We start from the raw sequence: 22,220 nt of genomic DNA, 5'->3' as shown, positions 1-22,220 counted from the left end.
AGCCATTGTTACCATTTATTATACATGCACTATGGGGAGGGGGGGTATATACTGCTCAATGTATTGACCCTTGGGCATTAAAACCCTCTAATAATGACTTAGTTTTTAGTAAGTCTACATAAATTGTGATTACAACCTAACATAGTGTGGCGTCATTTAAAGTTTTACATAGCACTCCCCCCACAATTTGAAATAGTATGGTATAAAAAATACTGAATTCAACATAGTACATCTTGTGTGTATGTAGCTCATATATCCTGAAGTCTTTATTCAATGCCTGCATTGTGACTACACAACACAGTCATTTAACTGAGAATCACCACATTGTGGTAAATGTGATGTCATCAGAAAGTTTCCCATATCCATAGCAGATATTGGCAAATGGCCAAACAAATCTGTCTTTTATATACAAAATTTCAAACTTAAAAAAAGTTACAGAACTACTATTTTATCACCCTAAGTGACATTTAAGCTGACAGTGGTAATCAATACAAGTGTACGAAATGCAGCAATAAATCTGACTAAACTTGTTGTCTACTTTACTTATTAAGACTGAATATAACCTTGTTCATTGCATGACCACATTTGGTTCTGAAATACCAGAAAAAATAAGAGGTCAAAGGTCAATGTTATACAGCCTTTATTAACAGATTCACACAAAATATTGACAACTTTGTATTTCAGTATAATTTTATTTCTTAGATATTTAATACAAACTGAGAGCAGACTTTTACTATTTAAATAACAACACAAAAGATAAAACAATATTTGACATTTGAAAAAATAAGACAGATTCTTGAGTTTCTTTCTTGTCTCTTGTCTATGACGTGATGAGAAGTGTATCCTGTGGCAGTCAATACTAGCAGAAATATACCATAACTTTTCAGCAACCAAATCTGAAGCATCAGAATGGATTACCATGTAGGTGCTGTGTTTGCCAAACGACGCATACGCCTAAAGGGGAAAACAGATTATGAAATATTGATCACCATTTTAGCAAAATGAAACATGAACATTGTATTATGCCATCATAAAGTAAACTATGCTGAAAGAAGTACAATGTACATTGTTTTCCATCACAAAGTACTCTTCATGGATATCAGGGATAGAGGGATGGCTAATTTGCCTAATTTATTCATATATAAACAATTTATACAAATGATTTGCATAACAATACATTTCTCCAGCAAGTGGTTGAACTCAAATTTCATGTAGATGTGATGTGATCTACTGGTATGTTTTATATTCAGTGACAGATTCTTTCCACCGTTTGAGTTGTTATGAAACCCCAGAACCATAAAACCAAAACACCTGCATAGGGTATTTTTAGCATTAAATTTATAATCCACATTTAGAGGGAGATAATGAGTTGAGTTCAGATAAGAACTAGATAACTGGTTCTAATTAGTCAAGATTCTTGATTACCTAATGTATATAAAGCTAGACAATCACACAAAACAGATAACCTGTGTCTGTACAGTCAAAGATAAACTAAAATTTGGACAGACTATTTATCTGACATATGATGAAATCACTGACTGAATACTCTCCCTATCTCTTGGTTTGACATAGAATTGTTCACGTCTCCAGGCTTTTTTTTCATTCTTATTTGAATAAAATATATCTTTTTTAAAACACACCACTGTGTTCTTTTGTTGATAAGATAACCTGAGTGATTGTGAAACAGTTGGATGAATGCATATAGCTCTGAGAGACTACTAGTAGCTGGGAACACTGTAATAAAACAAACCTGGCCTCATTTATAGGCTGTGCCATTTAAACACACTGTACTAAACTTTCAAGTATTTGAGATGACTTTTAGTTGTGAATGAATGAATGAATGAATGAATGTATGAATGAATGTACATGTACCTGGTGTTTCTGTCCTGGTCCCTTATTTTCTTTTCCATCTCAGCATCTGTTAATGTTTCTAAGAATGGACACCATTGGTCAGCTTCTGCCTGGTTTCTGACTGCTATTTCTACAGTTGGAAGGGGTGACTCACTGCAATGGAGACATACAAATATATATTTACAGTTGGAAGGGGTGACTCACTGCAATGGAGACATACAAATATATATTTATAGTTGGAAGGGGTGACTCACTGCAATGGAGACATACAAATATATTTCTACAGTGGGAAGGGGTGACTCACTGCAATGGAGATATACAAATATATATTTACAGTTGGAAGGGGTGACTCACTGCAATGGAGATATACAAATATATTTCTACAGTTGGAAGGGGTGACTCACTGCAATGGAGACATACATACATATTTCTACAGTTGGAAGGGGTGACTCACTGCAATGGAGATATACATACATATTTCTACAGTTGGAAGGGGTGATTCACTGCAATGGAGATATACATACATATTTCTACAGTTGGAAGGGGTGACTCACTGCAATGGAGATATACAAATAGTACTTCTGAAACCACAAATGTGTACACTTTGAAGATGTAACTTCTTTGTACACAAATGAAAGCAGAACTGTATACATGTATTAAAGCTTAATTCACAATACACTTACCTAAAAGCATAAGTTCTCTGATGCCAGCTAAGTTGTCCCCTAATACTGTAAGCCATGGCAGTGACAAATTCTCCTCCAAGTCCTAACTCGGAACATAACTTCAATGCAAAGTCTTCTGGGCTGTTGTCTTTTTCTGACATGTCCCATTCAAACTGGTCAACAAGAGATATATTCCCAACATGGATATTTAACTTCAAAGGAAAACAAAGATAATTTTTTAAGGTTAATCAAAACAGTGAAGGTAGCAAAAGAAATCCTTCATTTCCAAACCAAATATGATTTGACAGTTTATTGACTCCTCTTTTCATTTAGAGTGGTTCTCTGGTCAAATTACCAAACTTAGGTACATGCAACTAGTCTATTTAAGAAAATGTTTTTCACTGATGTTTTTTTTCCTTAGTTATGAAAACTTCATGTGACTGCATCAAGTAGAATGGTCCAAGCTACAATATATGTAGTCCAATCCAGAATTTTCCATATACATATAAAATTCAATGCATCTACCCCACAGAATATATATATTTTTGTTTTCATTTGGAAAAAATCTAGATGTCATTTTTCAAATGTATCACATTTAAGGAGAGGAATGTCTTCCTGATATAATGAATTTCCAGAGTTCTTTCAGTAAAGAATCCAAAGACTGGCTCTTTCCTAAAAATCATTGCAAAGAAACAAAAACTTGTACATCACAAGGCATGAGAATGGAGATACATAAATATGTCTAAAGTAAATTTAAAGGCTTCAAATAGAAATGTAGAGTACCTTGAGAATAACTCTCTGATCTGTTTGATCTTCTAAAATACTGCTATCAGCTGGGAATGCATCAATTTGTGTTTTGATGGCTTGTTGAATGGCAGGAACAAAGGTGAGAGGATTGAGTTCTAAGTCATCACACAGAATTTCAGCAAATATCTCTGGGGTTATAAGTGTCTCTGTTGGTTTAAAATTAAACAAATGGGGTCAAATAAAATTCAACTACTATCCAGGCATTTTCCAGGAGTATTAAGACCAACTTTGGCCATTTTTTAGGATTATTGACCAGTGAAATACTTGTTAACAAACCTGATTTTAAACACATATTTCATATTTGTCTAACTGATACTTTACAATAGTAATGTCGATTGTTCAGTCAAGATTTCCAGGAGTTGATTGTATTTTTACAGGACTTGCTAGAAGTCCTTTGAAATTCCAGGACTTTCCAGGAGTGTATGAACCATGAAACATAGTTGGTGAAGGGAGTGGCAGTCCTCTCCACAGTCAGTGCAAAGTTATTGGAGGGTGAAAACTTTCCATGACAGAATATGCTGAGCAAATACATGTACTGTAGCTTTTGGCATGAAAGGTCATAATCAACATATCTAGTAGGGCATATACATCAGCAAAGGAATTTCACACTTATTTTTCATCATGATATTGGTTATAGAACGTACAAATGGTTGTGTAAAGATGTAAATTTATGGGAACATTTTGAACATTTAGTGAATCAAACCATGACAGTTAATTCAAATTAGGGTGCACGACAAACAACACAAGGTTGCAAAATATCAAGACGCAGGGTAATCTTGCTGCTGGACGGTTCAGGCTTTCTTTCGATACTATAAGCGAACGAAGTTCGCAGTGAGGGCTTGCCCGAACAGTCTAGCAAATGTCATTTTCAGACCGGACATTCCATTGAGATTACATTAAGCAGTAGGTTGGGCCATGTATGCATATATATACTTTAATATATTCAATCTCAGCATGCAGGTGTTGACAAACACACTTATGTCATTACTATGTCTTATCGGTTTATGGTAATTGTGAGTTTGATGAGTGTGTAGACATTGTCATTCACACATTTCAGTTAACGCATTGGTGGTTATTTTTACAAGCCCCTCCTTAAGATGAATATGCATGAAAAATTAGCTATTGTCCTCTGTTTGTGCTTGTTGCTAATACGGTTCTCTGATTGGCAGTTATTCATATCCTGATGACATTTGCTAGACCTTGGATGTTCCATCCTCGATAGCGATGTTCGGTCATGTGTCGTATTGTATCGGAAGAACAACCGAGGTCTAGCAGATAGACTAGACGCAGGGTACACATTCATGAGAACTGGGTGTAAAGCCATGCCAACACCCCTCGAGGAAGACACTGGTGTGTTGTGACAACAGCGCTATAGTTTTGAAAGAGCTCTCAATGCTGTCTTTTAGACAAGTCATGGTAATTTTACAACAGAAGATACAAGTTTTACATGGATGTTGTACCAGTCAGATCAGTATCTAAGGTTTACTTGATTTCAAGATATTTTGCTGATATTGTGGAGTAACCAGTCATAGGCAATGTCTGCAGTCAATTTCTGTTCAGATAAGTCATACCTATACTTGAATATATACCAATAGGTTAACCATGATGGAATTAATGAAAACAGTGTCAAATTACTCATTGTAAAACTGTAGTAGTTAAAACTCACCATTTTTATTCCAAGTGAATGTATCTCTTAGTTTCTGTCCTTCTATTTCCATATCTAATCGGATGGGTACAAGTACTTCAGGTACAGATGCATTGTCATGTATCATGGCTGGATCATGGTCATCAAAACTGTATGTGAATACCAAGACATGTTTAGGAACAATCTACATATTTTACATATTTTGTACCATGTATCATGGCTGGGTAATGGTCATCAAAACTATATATAAACACCAAAACATATTTATGACCACTGTACATATTTTATATTTTGTGAATTTGAAACATGTAAACACTCTGTGCAAAAAAATACTAGATATCTAAAAAAAATATAATGAATCAAGGAGAGATGTTAGTTTGGAAGAATAAATAGAAGGTAATAAATAATGGGTCGTATGACCAGGAGAGGTATATTGCCTGCTTTGTTTGTAAAGCAAAGCGGTGGTTTCTGACAACCTAGCTTTTGTAACTGTGTAAGACAATAACTTGATTGAATGTTATGAGAAAGTAATTAGATATAGCATTTACATCAATCAATCAATCAATCAAAAGAATCTGTATAGTGCCAAAATCCAATACGACGTAATTTTCTATGGCGCTGAACAAGAACATGCCTGATAATGAGGTGTTTTGCCACATTGTCTGTAGGAGGAGACTGATAAAAACAAACATCTAAAACAAACAACACAAGGAAATGATAGGAGGATAGAAATCAGTTCAGTTCTTACCACATGGGAAAAGTTCTCTGTCTTTTTGGTCCTATTCTGTTTCTAGTGATTGGAGTTGAACATGGCACAGCATCAAGATGATGAGAACTGTTTGGTAATGTAGGAACCCAATCTCGTCTCTTGGCTTTTGCTTCCCTGAAATCATAATGGAACCACTGTTAAATCTGCATTAGCTGCAGGTATAATTTTTTCAATCAGACAACTAACAATGCATTCACTGAAAATTGTTTCATTAATATACTCATACTTAGACATTATACCATGTCAATTAGGTTTATTTTATCTATAGGTAGTACAGTAATGTGATTTATTGGGAGTGCTGATTTTTATATGCAGACCCAAAAAATCAATTTGATGGGGTGTACTGCACCATACTACCAGCCTAGCCAGAAAGCAAATCTTGACCTGTATCATTATTGTACTGTAATCAGGGCTGCATATTATGTACTGATGTGAAATGCTGACTTTTTTCTAATGTAGAATATTTTGCAGTTTGTGAAATCATTGATGATACATACTTTGTCAGAGAACAATGAATTAGGCCATAGATGTCGAATGTCTATGATTAAGCTCACAAACTATGATGGAGTACCTTTGCCTGGGCCCGTTGGCTTAGCGCCCTCTGTGGTGACCTACTGGTAATAGCCTGAGAGGTCTAGCAGCTAGACTACCGGTATGCATCTTACCTGAGTGAAGATGGTTCTGTAGAAATAGACACTGCTTTATACTTCTCATCATTCCCTTCAAAGACCTCTTCAACTTCAGTTGCCTTCAGCAAGGTAACATTGGTAGCTAAACTATGTTGACCAAACCCTACAAGTAAAACATCTTAAGTTTCTCTCCTACACATGTATTCACAAATGATATTATTTTCATATATCTACGGTGCATAGGGACTGTCTGACAGTTTCTGATCATTCACACTTCCACAACAAACATTACTGGTGTGATATACAAACAATAGCAATACAATTATATAGAGTTTCACAGCTGCTGACTTGTAAGTTATACATCACTGCTCAGATTCTGGTATCCCAATTAGACATCCTGAGTTACATTCTATCAGAGAGTATTACCTTGGCAATTGTTTAAGCACTTTTTTGACTTTATGCTTTTCACAGACAGACAAACACTTTGTTCAGACTTTGGCACAACATGTCCTATAATGACAACAAAGCTGATCTTCAGCAGTGCTTGTTAGAACATTGTGTCCTATTGGATTTTGGCACTTAACAAATTCTTTTCATTGATTGATAACTTTCTGTCTCTTAATATGTGAATGTATCCAAATGTCAGACAATCCCAAAATCAGTTATGTGATTTACTGAAAGTGCATTTTTTTCTATTCAAATCCTTTCCCCCCCAATTCCCTGTATTTCAATGGGACCTGATTGTCATGATGGCAACAGGGACTTGGGAATAAAAAGGAGTGACTTTATCTAATGATAGTGTGCTGCTGTAAACTCTAGACAGACTAGGTCAGAGGTCAAGACTACAACTACCTGTGGAAAAGAAGTAAAAACAAAAAATTAGAAATCTAACAGAATAATTCTACAAGGAAAAGTTTAAATTCTATCACTATAATTTTGTGCCTATCCTAAGTCACTTTTTTTTTTTACCATTTTGTCCATTTTTCTTCTCTGCTGCTGCATTTCCTACAAGAAATAAGAAGTTGTATGTAATGTACCGGTGATCAAACTAGTAGGACATGCATTTATTATTATGAAGGTGATGACAGCACAAGCATAGTGTGATACAAGACTTAGCTCACTGTGTAATATGGACTTTAGCACATGATGTACAATAAGAACACAAGTAGATGATAAGTGACATCATCATCAGCACATGTGATAAGAGCATTAACATATGATGTGATAAGGTCATTAACACATGACAAGTAATATTAAAATAAGCATATACCATGTTATGAGCATTAATAATACACAACATAATAACATCAGTAAGTGACATGTGATGTAAGCATTTTGTTCAATAACCTTTGAAATGAAGCAATGCAAATGCCAAAAACAAACCACAAACAGTTATACAAAACACCATTCTTTGACGTGCCTTGAAGGTAACATGCAATGACATTTTGATTATCATGACAATGATAGTGCCATGGTGTATCATGCCTTGCAGTAACAACCTCCACCAATATCACACAAGTTGGTTTATTATTAAGCTTTGCTAACAAGACATAACCAGTAATGAATAAATGAATGAATGAATATATGAATGAATGAATGAACAAACGTACATATGGACGTACATGCAAAGGAATGAGTATATGTATGTATGTATGTATGTGTGTGTGTGTGTGTGTGTGTGTGTGTGTGTATGTATGTATGTATGTATGTATGTATGTATGTATGTATGTATGTATGTATGTATGTATGTATGTATGTATGTAATATGCATGCATATATATGTGTGTGTGTGCATGCGCACGTATGATTTACATAGAGATGTACCCAAGAGAGGAAATTCAAGATATGGAAGTATGAAGGCTGAATAGTGACAAAAATAAATGATACAATGTGAAGAGAAAATGTGTGGTATAAGATTTAGAGTGTGTAACTTAAAATGGACAAAGCAGTAAATAGTCAGATTTAGGATAGGCAACATTGTAACAATAATGATTTGATTTGATTTGATTTGATTCAATACAGAATGATATCACAAATTTACATATGATACTATACATGTATGCTCTGTAATTCACATCAACTTGTACTCAACCCCCTCTTCACTTGCATAATGACTCCAAAATCAAAGCTGACATGTGTTTTTTGTAAATTGATACCACCCCCCCCCCCCACCCCCATCCCCCTCAACATATCTGTTTTTTTATCACCCTGTTTACCATGGTTCTAATACTGCGGACAGTAACTTTTATTGCAGAGATTTCAACTGGGAGTTAAAATACGAGATATGGAGACGAGCTGTGCGTGAATACAAGAGTACATAGATTGATATCTGAATATTAGGAATTACAATAACATATACATCATTTCAACTAGTGCATATTATTGACACTGGCTATTTTGAATTCCATGTCTCTCATTGCTACACCTTACAAATTATTAGGTAAAAAAAAGTGAAACATTAACACAAAGTTAGTGTGTGTGTGTGTGTGTGTGTGTGAGTGAGTGAGTGAGTGTGTGTGTGTGTGTGTGAGTGAGTGTGTATGTGTGAGTGTGTGTGTGCGTGTGTGTGTGTGTGTGTGTGTGAGTATGTGTGTGTGTGTGTGTGTGTGTGTGTGTGTGCGTGTGTGTGTGTGTGTACATGTTGATGATACTTTCAATTCATAGTCATACTTTTATGACTGTAAAAATGTCAATTAAAGTCACAAGGACACTATTTTGACCAACTGATTCAAAAAGTTTAGGAATAAGCAATAGTTTTGCCCAAATTCATATTGGTGGTGTTGCCATCTGTAAAAGTTTATTTTCTTAGCTGGTCATAGAAACATCATTCAGAAACAATAGCACCACTACATTTACCCTGGTGTCAATAGCACCACTACATTTACCCTGGTTGAAAACAGACATTGCAATCCAGAAACCACTAGTTTCAGCTTGGCATCATTGTCAATAGTACTATTAGTAGATAATTGATGCTACACGTGACTAAAAGCTACGTGTTATGCTCAAAGTAACAGCACTACAAATATGCCATCAACAAATCGTAAGCCATTGTACTAGTAGTGCTATGTACTAGCGAACAGTAATACATCAATGTCAAGACTCAATACTTACGTTCTCCCATGCTGACAATTTGCTTTCGTTCGTCCACTGTAGCCAATCTCCTCCATAACGATGGGTACTTTTTGTAGAGTGAACCACGGAACATACGCAGGTAATTGCCAACCTGAAAAAAGGTTACAATTGGGCTAGTAAATAATAGATTTCCGATCTGAAAATCAACCCTGTATTGTAAATATTTGTACAAAATTGTAGAGGCAAAGAAAACAAAGCCCAACGTCGTCTACGTCTGATTTTAACCACTGTGACAAATATAAGTAACTATCGAAACAGACTAAACAGATCAACGTTTGGAATACTCTACCTCTGAACCTATCATGTACCATTCTCCCTTCTCAACTAGCTGGAATTTCTCCGGCTTTTTACCAAACGTGCGGGATGAAGAGGTGGCCATTTTGTCTTCACTGATTCTTTGTTGTAAATATCGCCCCCAGCGGCAAATGACAACGAATCGTAAGCATTTGTTTTTGAAATCATCTAAAATAAGGCCGTAATTGCGTATTTTCGAGTGGTGTCTTGCTGGAAAATGTGTAATTATCACAGTATTTCATTTCGTGTTCAAAATATCACCAAAACAGAACAACCTTGGGGCTATTTGCATTTTTGTTGTATGTTGCGAGTAACAGTACACAAGAACTGATGACGTAGAACACACTTCACATATGTATCTACTTACCGGTACTGTTGCAGTGTGGATGATGTGCCCGCGTGTAGTGTATCAATCTTCCGTCATTTTCTTTGTTTTTTCTTAAAGATTACATAGTATTTCTGCTCCCTTTCTTATGGAACAAGAATATTAGTGCACGTTTGATAACCACATCGTCCAAGATGCCGAAATTCAGGTAGGTTGAACCCCGGAGGGTTGGACATCGATTGAGAGGAAGAGTTCAACGCACTATTCACGTTATATTACCCGGGTAATACTAGAACGGAGAAGCCTGTTCAAAGATCACATTTCAAAACATTACTATCTATGAACATTTAAACACATGATGCAGTCGTGAAATCTAAAAAGTTTAAAATATGACACTGACATTTGGTTTTAGTTTAGTTCCTGACGGACCGTAATCACACTAAAGTCTAAGTTATGTACCATAGACAGTGCAGTGGATGGGATATATGTAACTATAAGTGTTAGTAGTACCATGGATGTATTAGTGAGACACTAATACATCCATGGTAGTACGGAATACGGTCCGTCAGGAACTAGACTACTAGTATTTGGTTTGACATTTATGGCTATATTAAGTTACATTCCTAATTCTGTACTGTAGTCAGAGAGTGAGGTATCAGTCGTATACATGCGCATGTATGTACACTGTATGAATTTACTCAAGGTATATATTAGTGTAATTTGTAAAACAAATGTAAATATACATGTATATATTTAAAATTATAAGTGTAAACACCATTGTACTGAGTGCATCCTTCCATCACAAATCCATTGTCAATATTTACTGGGAAGTGATATTGATAAAATCATAGTCAATGGAGAGAAATTTATCGCCAACATCTGTGATAAAATATATTCAGTGATAACTCATATTAGGCTAGAGCCCAACATTATTGTTGATTTAAGATAATGTAAAAATTTCTAAATGAATTAAAACAGTAACACAGTTTTTTTGTGGTGATACTTGCATAGATGTGTAAACTTTGTACTATTATGATTTAAGGGGAATGTAAGCAGATTTAGCTCTGCTTATCACTCGCGACAAAAATGCTAATGATGAAATGAATTTGATAACTATTTTTTTGTCACCATGGTATTGCCCCTTGTCACCAGGATATTGTATATTGTCTCCATGGTTTTGCTTCTTGTTACCATGGTATTGCTTCTTGTCACCACAGTATTGCCGAAAGCAATGATGAACACCAGTTCCCTGTTATCAGCAAGATATTAACTGTTGAAACCAAACTAAATGTGTCTGAGCTTTCACATCAAATAATATCATAGTTTCATATTTACAATGTACTGTGACAGTTTCATATCCTGTACTATAGATAAAGATTTTTTTTTAAAAACAGACCACACTAACAATATTATTCATTTTTGAATGCAGACTCTTTGCATGTACTTGGAACATTGCCACTTTGGACCCACCACCAGAGGGCAGTATGCTGCATGACTTCCTGCTGGTTCAGCAAACTCCAGCACCTGACATGTATGTTATTGGTCTTCAAGAAGTTAGCTCCAAACCACATCACTATGTAAGGGACAGCCTAGTAGAAGATCCATGGACTGAATGGATATGTACAGAACTTGGACCAAGGGGATATGTCAAGGTATAGTATTAGTATGCAGTCCTTTGCCAAAATATCAGAGGAAAATTTATGAAATGTGTAGATTTCCATTTGTATGTGTTAATGTTTTGATAGGCTCACTGTCACATCATTATGTATTCATTCTTATATTTCTAGGTAAAAGACATTCGTCTGCAAGGTCTTGTACTTTTAGTTTTATCCAAATTAGATCATGTTCCATTCATAAGAAATATTCATACAAACTACACCAGAACTGGACTTGGAGGTTTCTGGGTAAGTAACTATTTTAGTTTAATGTCAATCTTTATTTATACAAACACATGTTTTTCATGAACCATTTGATAAAAATGTGGTATTAGGGTACTTTGTCTGATTTTACTTGGAATATAAACTTATTATAACACAGCATTTTATAAGTGTTTAGTAATAGGGCTTAGATTGTATCACATGGTATGGATTTGACCCATAGTGACCTCAATTTGCATATAGGGTGCACTAGTCTCACTTTATTTTTCCTAAGGCAATATTCATGTAGCATGGAAGTCTTATTGGTGATCTGCTTTGACTATGGAAAGCATATGTGCCTGAGAATGTGATGTGTAATAAAACACTTATTGCCTGGCCTTATTTGGGCACTAGTAGATGTCATATTACCCCTCGTGTGGTTATGTAGCAACTATTTCCCTCCGATTTCAGCCACAGGAAATAGTTGCTGCATAACAGCCCTTGGAGTAATAGACATCTACTAGTACCCTCATAGCCATACAATAAGTGTATATTAACACCACAAAGAGAGGCATTACCTAGGTGTTACTAGCTTAGTCTATAATTTTAATTATCTAATCTGACAAACCTTTCATTCTGTCAAATGTCATCAGTAGACTTCGTTTTCAGTAAAGTATTTTGATCAGTGATATAGTGATTATGGATTTACAATCAGAAAACTTAAAGTACAATCATCAATGATAATATTTAGGATATGTCACGTGTTCAATAAACACAAACTCTTTCTCTGTTGTTTATAATTCACTAACCGCAAAGTGATGATCAACTCTAGTCTCGCTAGTCACTGACATGGTAATGTTACAAGCTCTACTGGAATCAGTTTCCTGTTACCATGACAACCCCAAATAGCCATGATGAACAACAAGTCCCTGTTACCATGACAACCTTGAAAGCCATGATAAACACAATTTCCTGTTACCTTGGCAACCTTGAAAGCAATGATGAACACCAGTTCCCTGTTATCAGCAAGATATTAACTGTTGAAACCAAACTAAATGTGTCTGAGCTTTCACATCTTCTACATGTACAATGTACTACACTTAAATTGACAAATGGAATGAAATTGTAAATTTCACTTTAACTAAGACAAGATTATTTGTAGTTTTGGTAATACCTAATGTTAGGGATTGGAGAGATAATCCCCATACCCATACAATCTGTCAACAGTGACTGAGTCATATTTATCAGTTGGATCATACCACATTTCCAATAATGCACCATTTCAGATATCAAGATGGTACATTTACAAGTTCAATATTTTTTACTAGCATTTCTGACAGTAGTCCTATTTTGTGATTTGTTACCAGGGCAACAAAGGTGCTGTGACAGTACGATTTGGTTTGTATGGTGCCAGCGTATGTCTTGTCAATTGTCACTTAGAACCCCATTTAGAGGGATGGAATCAGAGAAATAAAGACTACTTTACCATTATCAATGACCAATACTTTGATACTTGCCAAACAACACAGATACTGGACCATGAGTAAGTCATATACAACCACATTCCTACAAACTTGTAGCAATTAAATGCTGTGATAACACCAGTTTCCCGTTACCCTGACAAACTCAATTGAAAGCTGTGAGGGGCACCGGTTCTTGTTATCTCTGTATATCATTGTAATGTTGAAAGTTTCTAGTTTCTAGTTTCTCAGACAACTTTGAAAGCAATGATGAACATCAGTTCCCTGTTATCAGCAAATTATTATAACCTGTTGAAACCAAACTAAATGTGTCTGAGCTTTCAGTTCTGTACCAATTTGGAATGTATTTTCTGTATGTGTGCAACATATATTATACATACTAGATACATCTCTGTCTCTGTCACACACACACACACACACACACACACACACACACACACACACACACACACACACTCTCTCTCTCTCTCTCTCTCTCTCGCTCTCTCTCTCTCTCTCTCTCTCTCTCTCTCTCTCTCTCTCTCTCTCTCTCTCTCTCACCATCTTTTGTATCTGCTATCAGATCTCATTTCCTTTCTTTCTTTCTCTGACTTGTATTATTTCTTATAACAGCTATGTGATATGGCTTGGTGATCTGAACTACCGTATAGCTGACTTAAAGACAGACGATGTCAAGGACCTTATTAATTGGGATAAGTTGGACATTCTGAAAACTAAAGACCAACTATGTTTGTCACAAGAAGCTGGAGATGCGTTCATTGATTTCCAAGAAGGAGAACTAACATTCCCTCCAACTTATAAATTAGATGCTGGTACTACAAATTATGATTCAAGGTATTAGTATAAACATTTCCCCATCTCATAAATTAGATGATTACAAATTATGATTGAAGTGATTAAAGATAAGAACATCTGGCATTGTACAAGTTAAAAAGTAAATGTTTTCTACAACCAATGGAATTACCCATCAAGAAACCATTTAACAGAATACATGATAGCACTTGCAGGGGTGAACAAATCCACTGGTCCTGGGTCCGGGACTAGCTATTTTTTGTGTGGACCACACAAATTTTACCTTGTACCACTAATTCTTTCAGCAGGACCACTGGATTTTTTAAGACACTGGTCTGAGGACCACCAGTTCACAAAATGATTTGTTCACCCCTGACTTGTAACCTCTATTCTAAAAAGAACAGTAGGTGATGGTTTATTGTACTGATTAAGTATATATTGACAAAATGTGTATTCTTTCCTCCATTATTCCTTGGACAGATAGTCAATATAAAGTTTAGTAGATGGTGTTTGTATTCATTTAACATGAAATAGAATTGTAAAAATGTAATTTTTGTAACCTCTATTTTAAGCCAAAAATATCTCATTATGTGGAATGGAGAAGACGGCATGATATGGTGATCAAAACTGTAGTTTGGTTGTTACTTCCCCACCTGTGACAAGCTTAAATATTTTGCCAGTTACATCAAGTGTAAGGATATTGAGGCAGTTTTTACAGTAATGTATTGCTTTTATTTTGCCACACAGTGCAAAGAAACGTAAACCAGGCTGGTGTGATAGAATACTATGGAAAGTAAATAAAGATAAAGAAGAAAGACGAAACTTACAGATGGAACTAGACAGATATGACAGTCATAGAGCAGTACTATGGAGTGATCATATACCAGTTAGTGCAGATCTGAGATTGAAAGTAAGTGATCGTATACTGTGATCACATGACTAATCACATGTCCAGAAAACCAACTCTATAGAGTTTGACTATCATTGTATGATATACTCTACATGTACTGAGGACAGAAGTGAAACCTTTGTATTTCTGAGATATTCTGATCACATGACTATCACATGAACTTAAACTGACAATCGTTGTATGACTGATCTACTTAACAGATACTGAAGACAGAAATGAAACCTTTAGTAAGATTTCATACAACCTGGCCATGGAGCCAACAGCGAGATTGTGAATGTATTTACACAGTTGATATTGATACACGGACTGACAGCTGGGATTGGATCGGACTCTTTAAGGTTAGTGTGTATTAACAATAGTATTGCATTAGTTTATGAAGGGAAGTTTATGTCAAGAATATTTTTGCAATCATACATTATTATCTGATCACTGTTAGTGACTACCCTATATGTTATATCGTTGATTACAATGTTGAAGATTACTCCTATAGTTTGGACAAATAATATATTAGTGAAAGCAATGATGATCACTAGTTCCCTGTTATCAGCAATAACAAGTGTTGAAACAGTAAACAAATGATTGAAGCTGAGCTTTCTCTGTGTATACTATGTATGTTTAATGTTTGGTTAGTATCTGCTGTGGTCTACATGTAAAGTGAAAATCAGATTTATCCTAAAATATTTCAATGCATATTTGGTCAAAGTAGAACTTAATATTGTTATTTAACTGCGATTTCATGATGTCACCATTTTAAAAGAAATTTGCCATTGACATAACTTACTAAATGTTGGTATATCTCTGTGATTCTAGTAAAATGTAACATTGGTATATCTCTGTGATTCTAGCAAAATGTAACATTGGTATATCTCTGTGATTCTAGCAAAATGTAACATAGGTATATCTCTGTGATTCTAGTAAAATGTAACATTGGTATATCTCTGTGATTTTAGCAAAATATAACATTGGTATATCTCTGTGATTCTAGCAAAATGTAACATTGGTATAGCTCTGTGATTCTAGCAAAATGTAACATTGGTATATCTCTGTGATTCTAGCAAAATGTAACATTGGTATATCTCTGTGATTCTAGCAAAATGTAACATTGGTATATCTCTGTGATTCTAGCAAAATGTAACATAGGTATATCTCTGTGATTCTAGTAAAATGTAACATTGGTATATCTGTGATTCTAGTAAAATGTAACATTGGTATATCTCTGTGATTCTAGCAAAATGTAACATTGGTATAACTCTGTGATTCTAGCAAAATGTAACATTGGTATATCTCTGTGATTCTAGCAAAATGTAACATAGGTATATCTCTGTGATTCTAGTAAAATGTAACATTGGTATATCTGTGATTCTAGTAAAATGTAACATTGGTATATCTGTGTGATTCTAGTAAAATGTAACATTTGTATATCTCTGTGATTCTAGTAAAATGTAACATTGGTATATCTCTGTGATTCTAGCAAAATGTAACATTGGTATATCTCTGTGATTTTAGCAAAACTTAACATTGTTTATATTTATGCAATTTCAGATTGGTTTTCGCCATTATAAAGACTGTGTAACGTATGTGTGGGCAGTGAAGGATGGAGAGGCGTTACAGCATGGCTGCAAGGTTAGATTTGAATGTAACTACCTACCTAAAGACACAACATGCCATTATGTACTAGGCTATTTTAGCAGTCTTACAGACAGTATCCTTGGAGTCAGTGAAGCCTTTCAGGTGAGTTAGACTTTCATACTCTTAGATGTGTGACATAATCATATAAACTAAATTACAAATGTTATAAACACACCTTTGTGTATTACCAGTAATGCTTAGGTAGGTGTCCAAGATTTCACACCTGAATGTCGAAATCTTACCAGATGTTTCCTTCTCGTTATCTAAAGCACTTGGTTTTTGATACCATACTTGCCAATGATTTCAATGATGTCAATGATGTATTGTGTTGCCAGAGTAGAGGGCTATATCTCCTGATACACAGATGAATTACATTAGTATCTAAGACAGCAAAGATTAACATTCATTTATTTATTTCCCTTGTTTCCATGCTATTTGTATTTCAGATATTGTCACCTGGATTATCAGAAGAGTAGAGTCAATGCAATCTTTTATATCCTACTATAATAGTGCAATTAAGTTTTGTTTGGATGCTACATTGTTATAAATTAGCACCAATGGGATTCAATCAAGTCTTGTTTTACACCCTACATTGTTACAATCAGCACCAATGGGATTCAATCAAGTCTTGTTTTACACCCTACATTGTTACAATCAGCACCATGGGATTCAATCAAGTTTTGTTTTATATGCTACATTGTTATAAATTAGCACCATGGGATGCAGTCAAGTCTGTTTTTAATGCTGCAATGTTTCAGTGTATCACCATGGGATTCATGTTGCTGTGTATGCTACAATGTTACAATATAACAATGGGATTTCATGTTGTGGATGTTACAATGTTACGATTATCAAAGCACGCACTTCAATTAAGTCAATGTTCAATGTACAATGTTACAATATTGCACCATGGGCTTCAGACAATTTTTGCTGTTAATGTTAGTTACAATTTAGTACTGTGCAGTGGGCTTGGTGTTAATTCATTGATTGTGAACAGACAGTACAAATGTAGGTGGTAGTATTGTAATTTATCACCTAACCAACCCTACATTGTGTCTGCAATGATGTAATCTTAATCTTATCTATGACTATTGTCGTATTTCACATAAACTCAGGGTTGGTAAAATGATATGATAGGGTAAGAATTTGGATCACAAAAATGACACAACTCATGGCATTTCAATTTGTACAAATGAGTCATTTTCATGTTTTAGTACATGTATATGCTGCACCTGTGCACAGTTTTGATTTTAACAAACCTTTTAAAATTCATGATAATAAATGTGACATCACACTAATTTTTTAAAAGGAGCAAAGTATTGTTATATCTTGTTCCATAAGTTCTAAATTTTAAGGTTTGACAAGTTTTTAATCACTGAAAAGCCACGTTATCTGGAGAGTTTGTTTATCTTTCAAAAATACTCACGTAAATTACTGCCAACCATCATCTTGCCAAAATGAAAATATCAAACACAAGTATGTTATTTGTAGAGGACAGTTTTTAATCTTTATTACTGATTTTATCCAGACTACCGTAACTCAATTTTTTTTTAGCTTTTGATATGAATATTTTGGATGATTGGAAAATGAATGTAGTTTTAGAAAAACTAATGACATTCTCAAGTACTCAATGAATGAATTTGATCTCACTTTCATTTATTGATTTTGATCACAAAACCTACATAAACATAAGGCATACAGTTCCACTAGTATCAAGAACAGACAACATGTACCCTCAGAAAAAATAATATAGGTGTCAGAAATAGGGCTATGTTATGTACTGAGTACAGAATTCTAGATCATCTTTACACATTAAATTGACACATACAACTGCTATACAGTATTTCATGTTTAGAATTGATTGTAATATTTATACATACATAACCTAAACTGACATACAACTTACTATACTAGATACTTTTAACAAACATTCTTAACACTTTAACAACTGGACAATCTAGATTATGAAATACACTATGTTTTAATATTTTGAATTCAACTAATTTACACATTACGTCTCAGGATGATTTCATACAAACCAATCTCACTACTTAACTAATTATATTTTTGATGTCTTTAGCGGGTAAACCTTCGAAAGTTTATGAAGTTTTGAAATTTTAGATTTGTTTGAAGTATTTTATGTATATAATTCATTGTGGTGAAAAAATCATGATTTCTTACTACAACTGTAGCATAGACATAATGTGGAGTTATCCATGGTTACAACCAATGTGTTGTCACGTTTTTGGCTATGAAGCCATTTATCTTGCACATTTTATAAAATTACTGCCACTGACATAAAAGTTTATCATTTATATAAAGGATTAAAGGACAAAATGATGTACATGATCACATCTCTCCAAAGTCCAAGTGGACTTTATAAACAAAAAGTTTATTGAAATCTTTGAACAATCTTTGCACCTTGTGTAAATGAAATTTACCTGTGCAACAGTACAGGTTACTCTCCCATTTTTTGAAATGAATTTCATTTTCATCAGAAATTTCTATAACAATTGTTCTGGTACTTACTCTTTACTGCATTGTATATGTATCATGACAATAAGTACAGGTACTTATCAGGGTGGGGGGTACTTTTTGAGTGAGAATGGGAGGCTAGGGAGACAGGAGGGAGGGTTGTGGTTGGGTACTTTGCATATGTGTGGAGTTGCTTTTAACTGCTTAGAATCTAGAGATGTATTTGTCTTTTCTTATGTCAACTGTCATGGAGTTACACCATTGTCAATACAATATAGGTAAGAGAAAGTTTGATAAGTTTAAACTCCTCACTTTGATCATTGTGAACTGAATGAATGGCACATAAAAGACAAAGTGTTGTTGGAAGTAAATAAATCTGTCACTTTTAACAGTATTGAAGTATAGCATATACCGTATCAAATATCTTGATCTCCGTGTCATTTGCTAAATATCAAGCATGTGTGTACAAACTCAGTCAAAAAACACTTTACATTTTCATAATGACTGTACTCGATGTGTGGGTTTGATAATGACTGTACTCAATGTAATGTGTTTGAAATAAGACAATGGAGCCAAAAGTAGTTGACAGTCAATATGATGGTAAATATTACCAGTTAATTATACATGTATATTGTATTCCTTATTTTTGTCAGTACTGCAACCAATCGATGTCATATTTGCCTTGCTGGTATGATTTTGTAAAATGTAATTTCTTCAAGTGATGTATATTTGGATTGTATTACAAGTTGTGTGTTTGACCTCTGGAAGGTCACTTTCTAATGATTATGTTTGGTAGTATAAGTGTCTTAAATGACAGTATATGAAATAAAACATAGAATAGAAGACTTTGATAAGTAGTATACATAACTAATTTAAAAATATTTATTTAACTGCACACTCTGCTAGCTCACTAAACTAAGTTTTTCCAGCCACTTCCATGAATGTCATCAAAACATATTTGAATAATTTCTGAAATGTAATTTCTGTACTTTTTTGAATAAATATGTGATGTAATGATTGAGATGAGCTTTGATATATGGTCCCATTATTACAGCAGAAATGACGATGCCGTGGTGTTTCACTCATGACTTATGGCTTCTGACCTCCTAATTTCTTGGATTAAGTTTGTTATGCTCTGCTACCAAGTTTGCACTGAGCACTGTTTTCTCCATGGAGACTTTTATCAATATGTGTGTGTGTGTGTGTGTGTGTGTGTGTGTGTGTGATAGAGTATTTTACAAGAGACAAGACAAAACGGTGAAGGTGACGGAAAATGACGTGTGAATATCATACATTTTACAATGGACGGCAAGGCTACTATAACGGTGAAGGTGACGGAAAATGACGTGTGAATATCATACATTTTACAATGGACGGCAAGGCTACTATGTACATGTACATGTGTAGTCCTGCTTGCAGACGAGGGCAGGCGTGTGTACTGGACGCTATACTGACTATGTCTCGAGAAGGAGGGACAATTGTCAGAATCGAGTCCCAAATTACTTCGTCTGCGCTGCAAGCTAGTACATGTGGTACTCGCCAACAGGTTTGTTATGGATGTGCAGACTGTGATGTTCAGCTCCGGTGTGAATTACTTGTTCATTTCCCCTATAATAGGTCACATTGGTCAATTTTAATAGGCCATACCTCCCATAACATAAATGTACTTGACAAGTAGTAGTATGTATATAGATGGAGCTTGTAGACAGAATATTGAGTATAACAATGTGACTTTATTTCTGTAGATAGCACTTAAACAGGGTAGAGACCCGTCGACGTCCTAGGCTCAAAGGCTCAAAAACTCAAATACAGAAACTCCAATATATGTCAATATTCAATTATTTTTTTCTAAAGAGATGCTACAGTCACTATACTCGAAATAGACACATTTACGAGAAAACTTCGACCAACTAAAACAGAAATGATAGATTCACGACTTTATGACGATTTGTTCCAATCATGTTGTAATAATAACATAGTCAGAAAGAGTAAGATTTATATTTGAATTTTTATACTTTATATATGTCGGACATATTAAAGTTACTATTGTTGTTTCGTGTTGTTGTTTGTTAATTATTTTTGATTGACCATAGAAATACCCTCCACCTATATATATATATATATATATATATATATATATATATATATATATATATATATATATATATATATATATATATATATATATATATATATATATATATATATATATATATATATATATATATATATATATATATATATATATATATATATATATATACAGGTTTTGAAAATATTAACAGAACAAAATTACATGCTAGTTTTTTCTGCTAATTCATCAATTTTGTCTTCCAGTGCAGTAGTTTTGTCTGCAAATTCAGACTCCAAACTCCGCATAGTGTTGACTTCCTCAACACATGGATCCCGGGTTGGTCACAGGCTAGGCTAGGTATATTAGATATACTTTAACGACATCTATCGTATGCAGAACAATCATTCTGGTCGATAATCAGAATTCACCGTACTCTGACAATCTACAACTGCAAAACAAAGCAGTACTACGACAAATCGAATTACCGCAGTATCAAATCTTACTGAATATGACATTATTACAACATGGATATATGATACACATCAATACTATTTAAATGAGATATTACATTCTTTGGGATACACAACTTCCCCCGTACTCTAAATACATATTTATCTCAAAGAATAACAAATAACAATATACTTACAAGTTTGATCATTCATCTCATACATGGTATCAATTTTTTTTTTTCAACAATACAAAGTAATTATACATCTACACACATATAAATACATTCATGACATAAACCTCAGAACGTCCAAAATGTTTGATGGTCTGAGAAAACGAATGGCGCTCAACATTGGTCGATTTTCACTTAATGACTTAGAAAGTGTGGATGCTTTAAAACTCAAAGGAGGATAACAGAACGAATGAAGGTTATGACATGTGA

The 22,220-nt window shown here is 34.4% G+C and overlaps 2 protein-coding genes across 3 annotated transcripts; one reads left to right on the top strand and one right to left on the bottom strand.

Annotated features, from left to right (window-relative positions):
• Nucleotides 1-704: 704 nt before the first annotated feature.
• On the bottom strand, nt 705-9,884 carry LOC144449016 (SWI/SNF-related matrix-associated actin-dependent regulator of chromatin subfamily B member 1-like). Of its 2 annotated transcripts, XM_078139416.1 has the most exons (10): nt 9,785-9,884; nt 9,475-9,586; nt 7,333-7,368; nt 6,400-6,526; nt 5,714-5,848; nt 4,987-5,114; nt 3,297-3,466; nt 2,535-2,725; nt 1,873-2,004; nt 705-954 (listed from the first exon to the last, which is right to left on the bottom strand). In XM_078139416.1, the coding sequence occupies exons 1-10, from the start codon at nt 9,872-9,874 to the stop codon at nt 915-917; spliced, it is 1,161 nt and encodes a 386-aa protein (XP_077995542.1). In that variant the 5' UTR covers nt 9,875-9,884; the 3' UTR covers nt 705-914. The 2 variants fall into 2 exon arrangements, with proteins under 2 accessions (XP_077995542.1, XP_077995543.1); XM_078139417.1 differs by lacking the exon at nt 7,333-7,368.
• Nucleotides 9,885-10,308: 424 nt separating this feature from the next.
• Nucleotides 10,309-18,175, top strand: LOC144449212 (phosphatidylinositol 4,5-bisphosphate 5-phosphatase A-like). Its single transcript, XM_078139720.1, has 9 exons — nt 10,309-10,322; nt 11,544-11,766; nt 11,902-12,018; nt 13,338-13,513; nt 14,064-14,285; nt 14,991-15,153; nt 15,354-15,491; nt 16,696-16,884; nt 17,229-18,175. The coding sequence occupies exons 1-9, from the start codon at nt 10,309-10,311 to the stop codon at nt 17,256-17,258; spliced, it is 1,272 nt and encodes a 423-aa protein (XP_077995846.1). The 3' UTR covers nt 17,259-18,175.
• The last annotated feature ends 4,045 nt before the right edge of the window (nt 18,176-22,220 follow it).

The sequence above is a fragment of the Glandiceps talaboti genome, chromosome 18 (assembly GCF_964340395.1).
Source record: "Glandiceps talaboti chromosome 18, keGlaTala1.1, whole genome shotgun sequence".
NCBI classification, from domain to species: domain Eukaryota; kingdom Metazoa; phylum Hemichordata; class Enteropneusta; family Spengelidae; genus Glandiceps; species Glandiceps talaboti.
The sequence above is the reverse complement of the archived record's forward strand: the minus strand, read 5'-3'. Positions and strand labels throughout refer to the sequence as shown.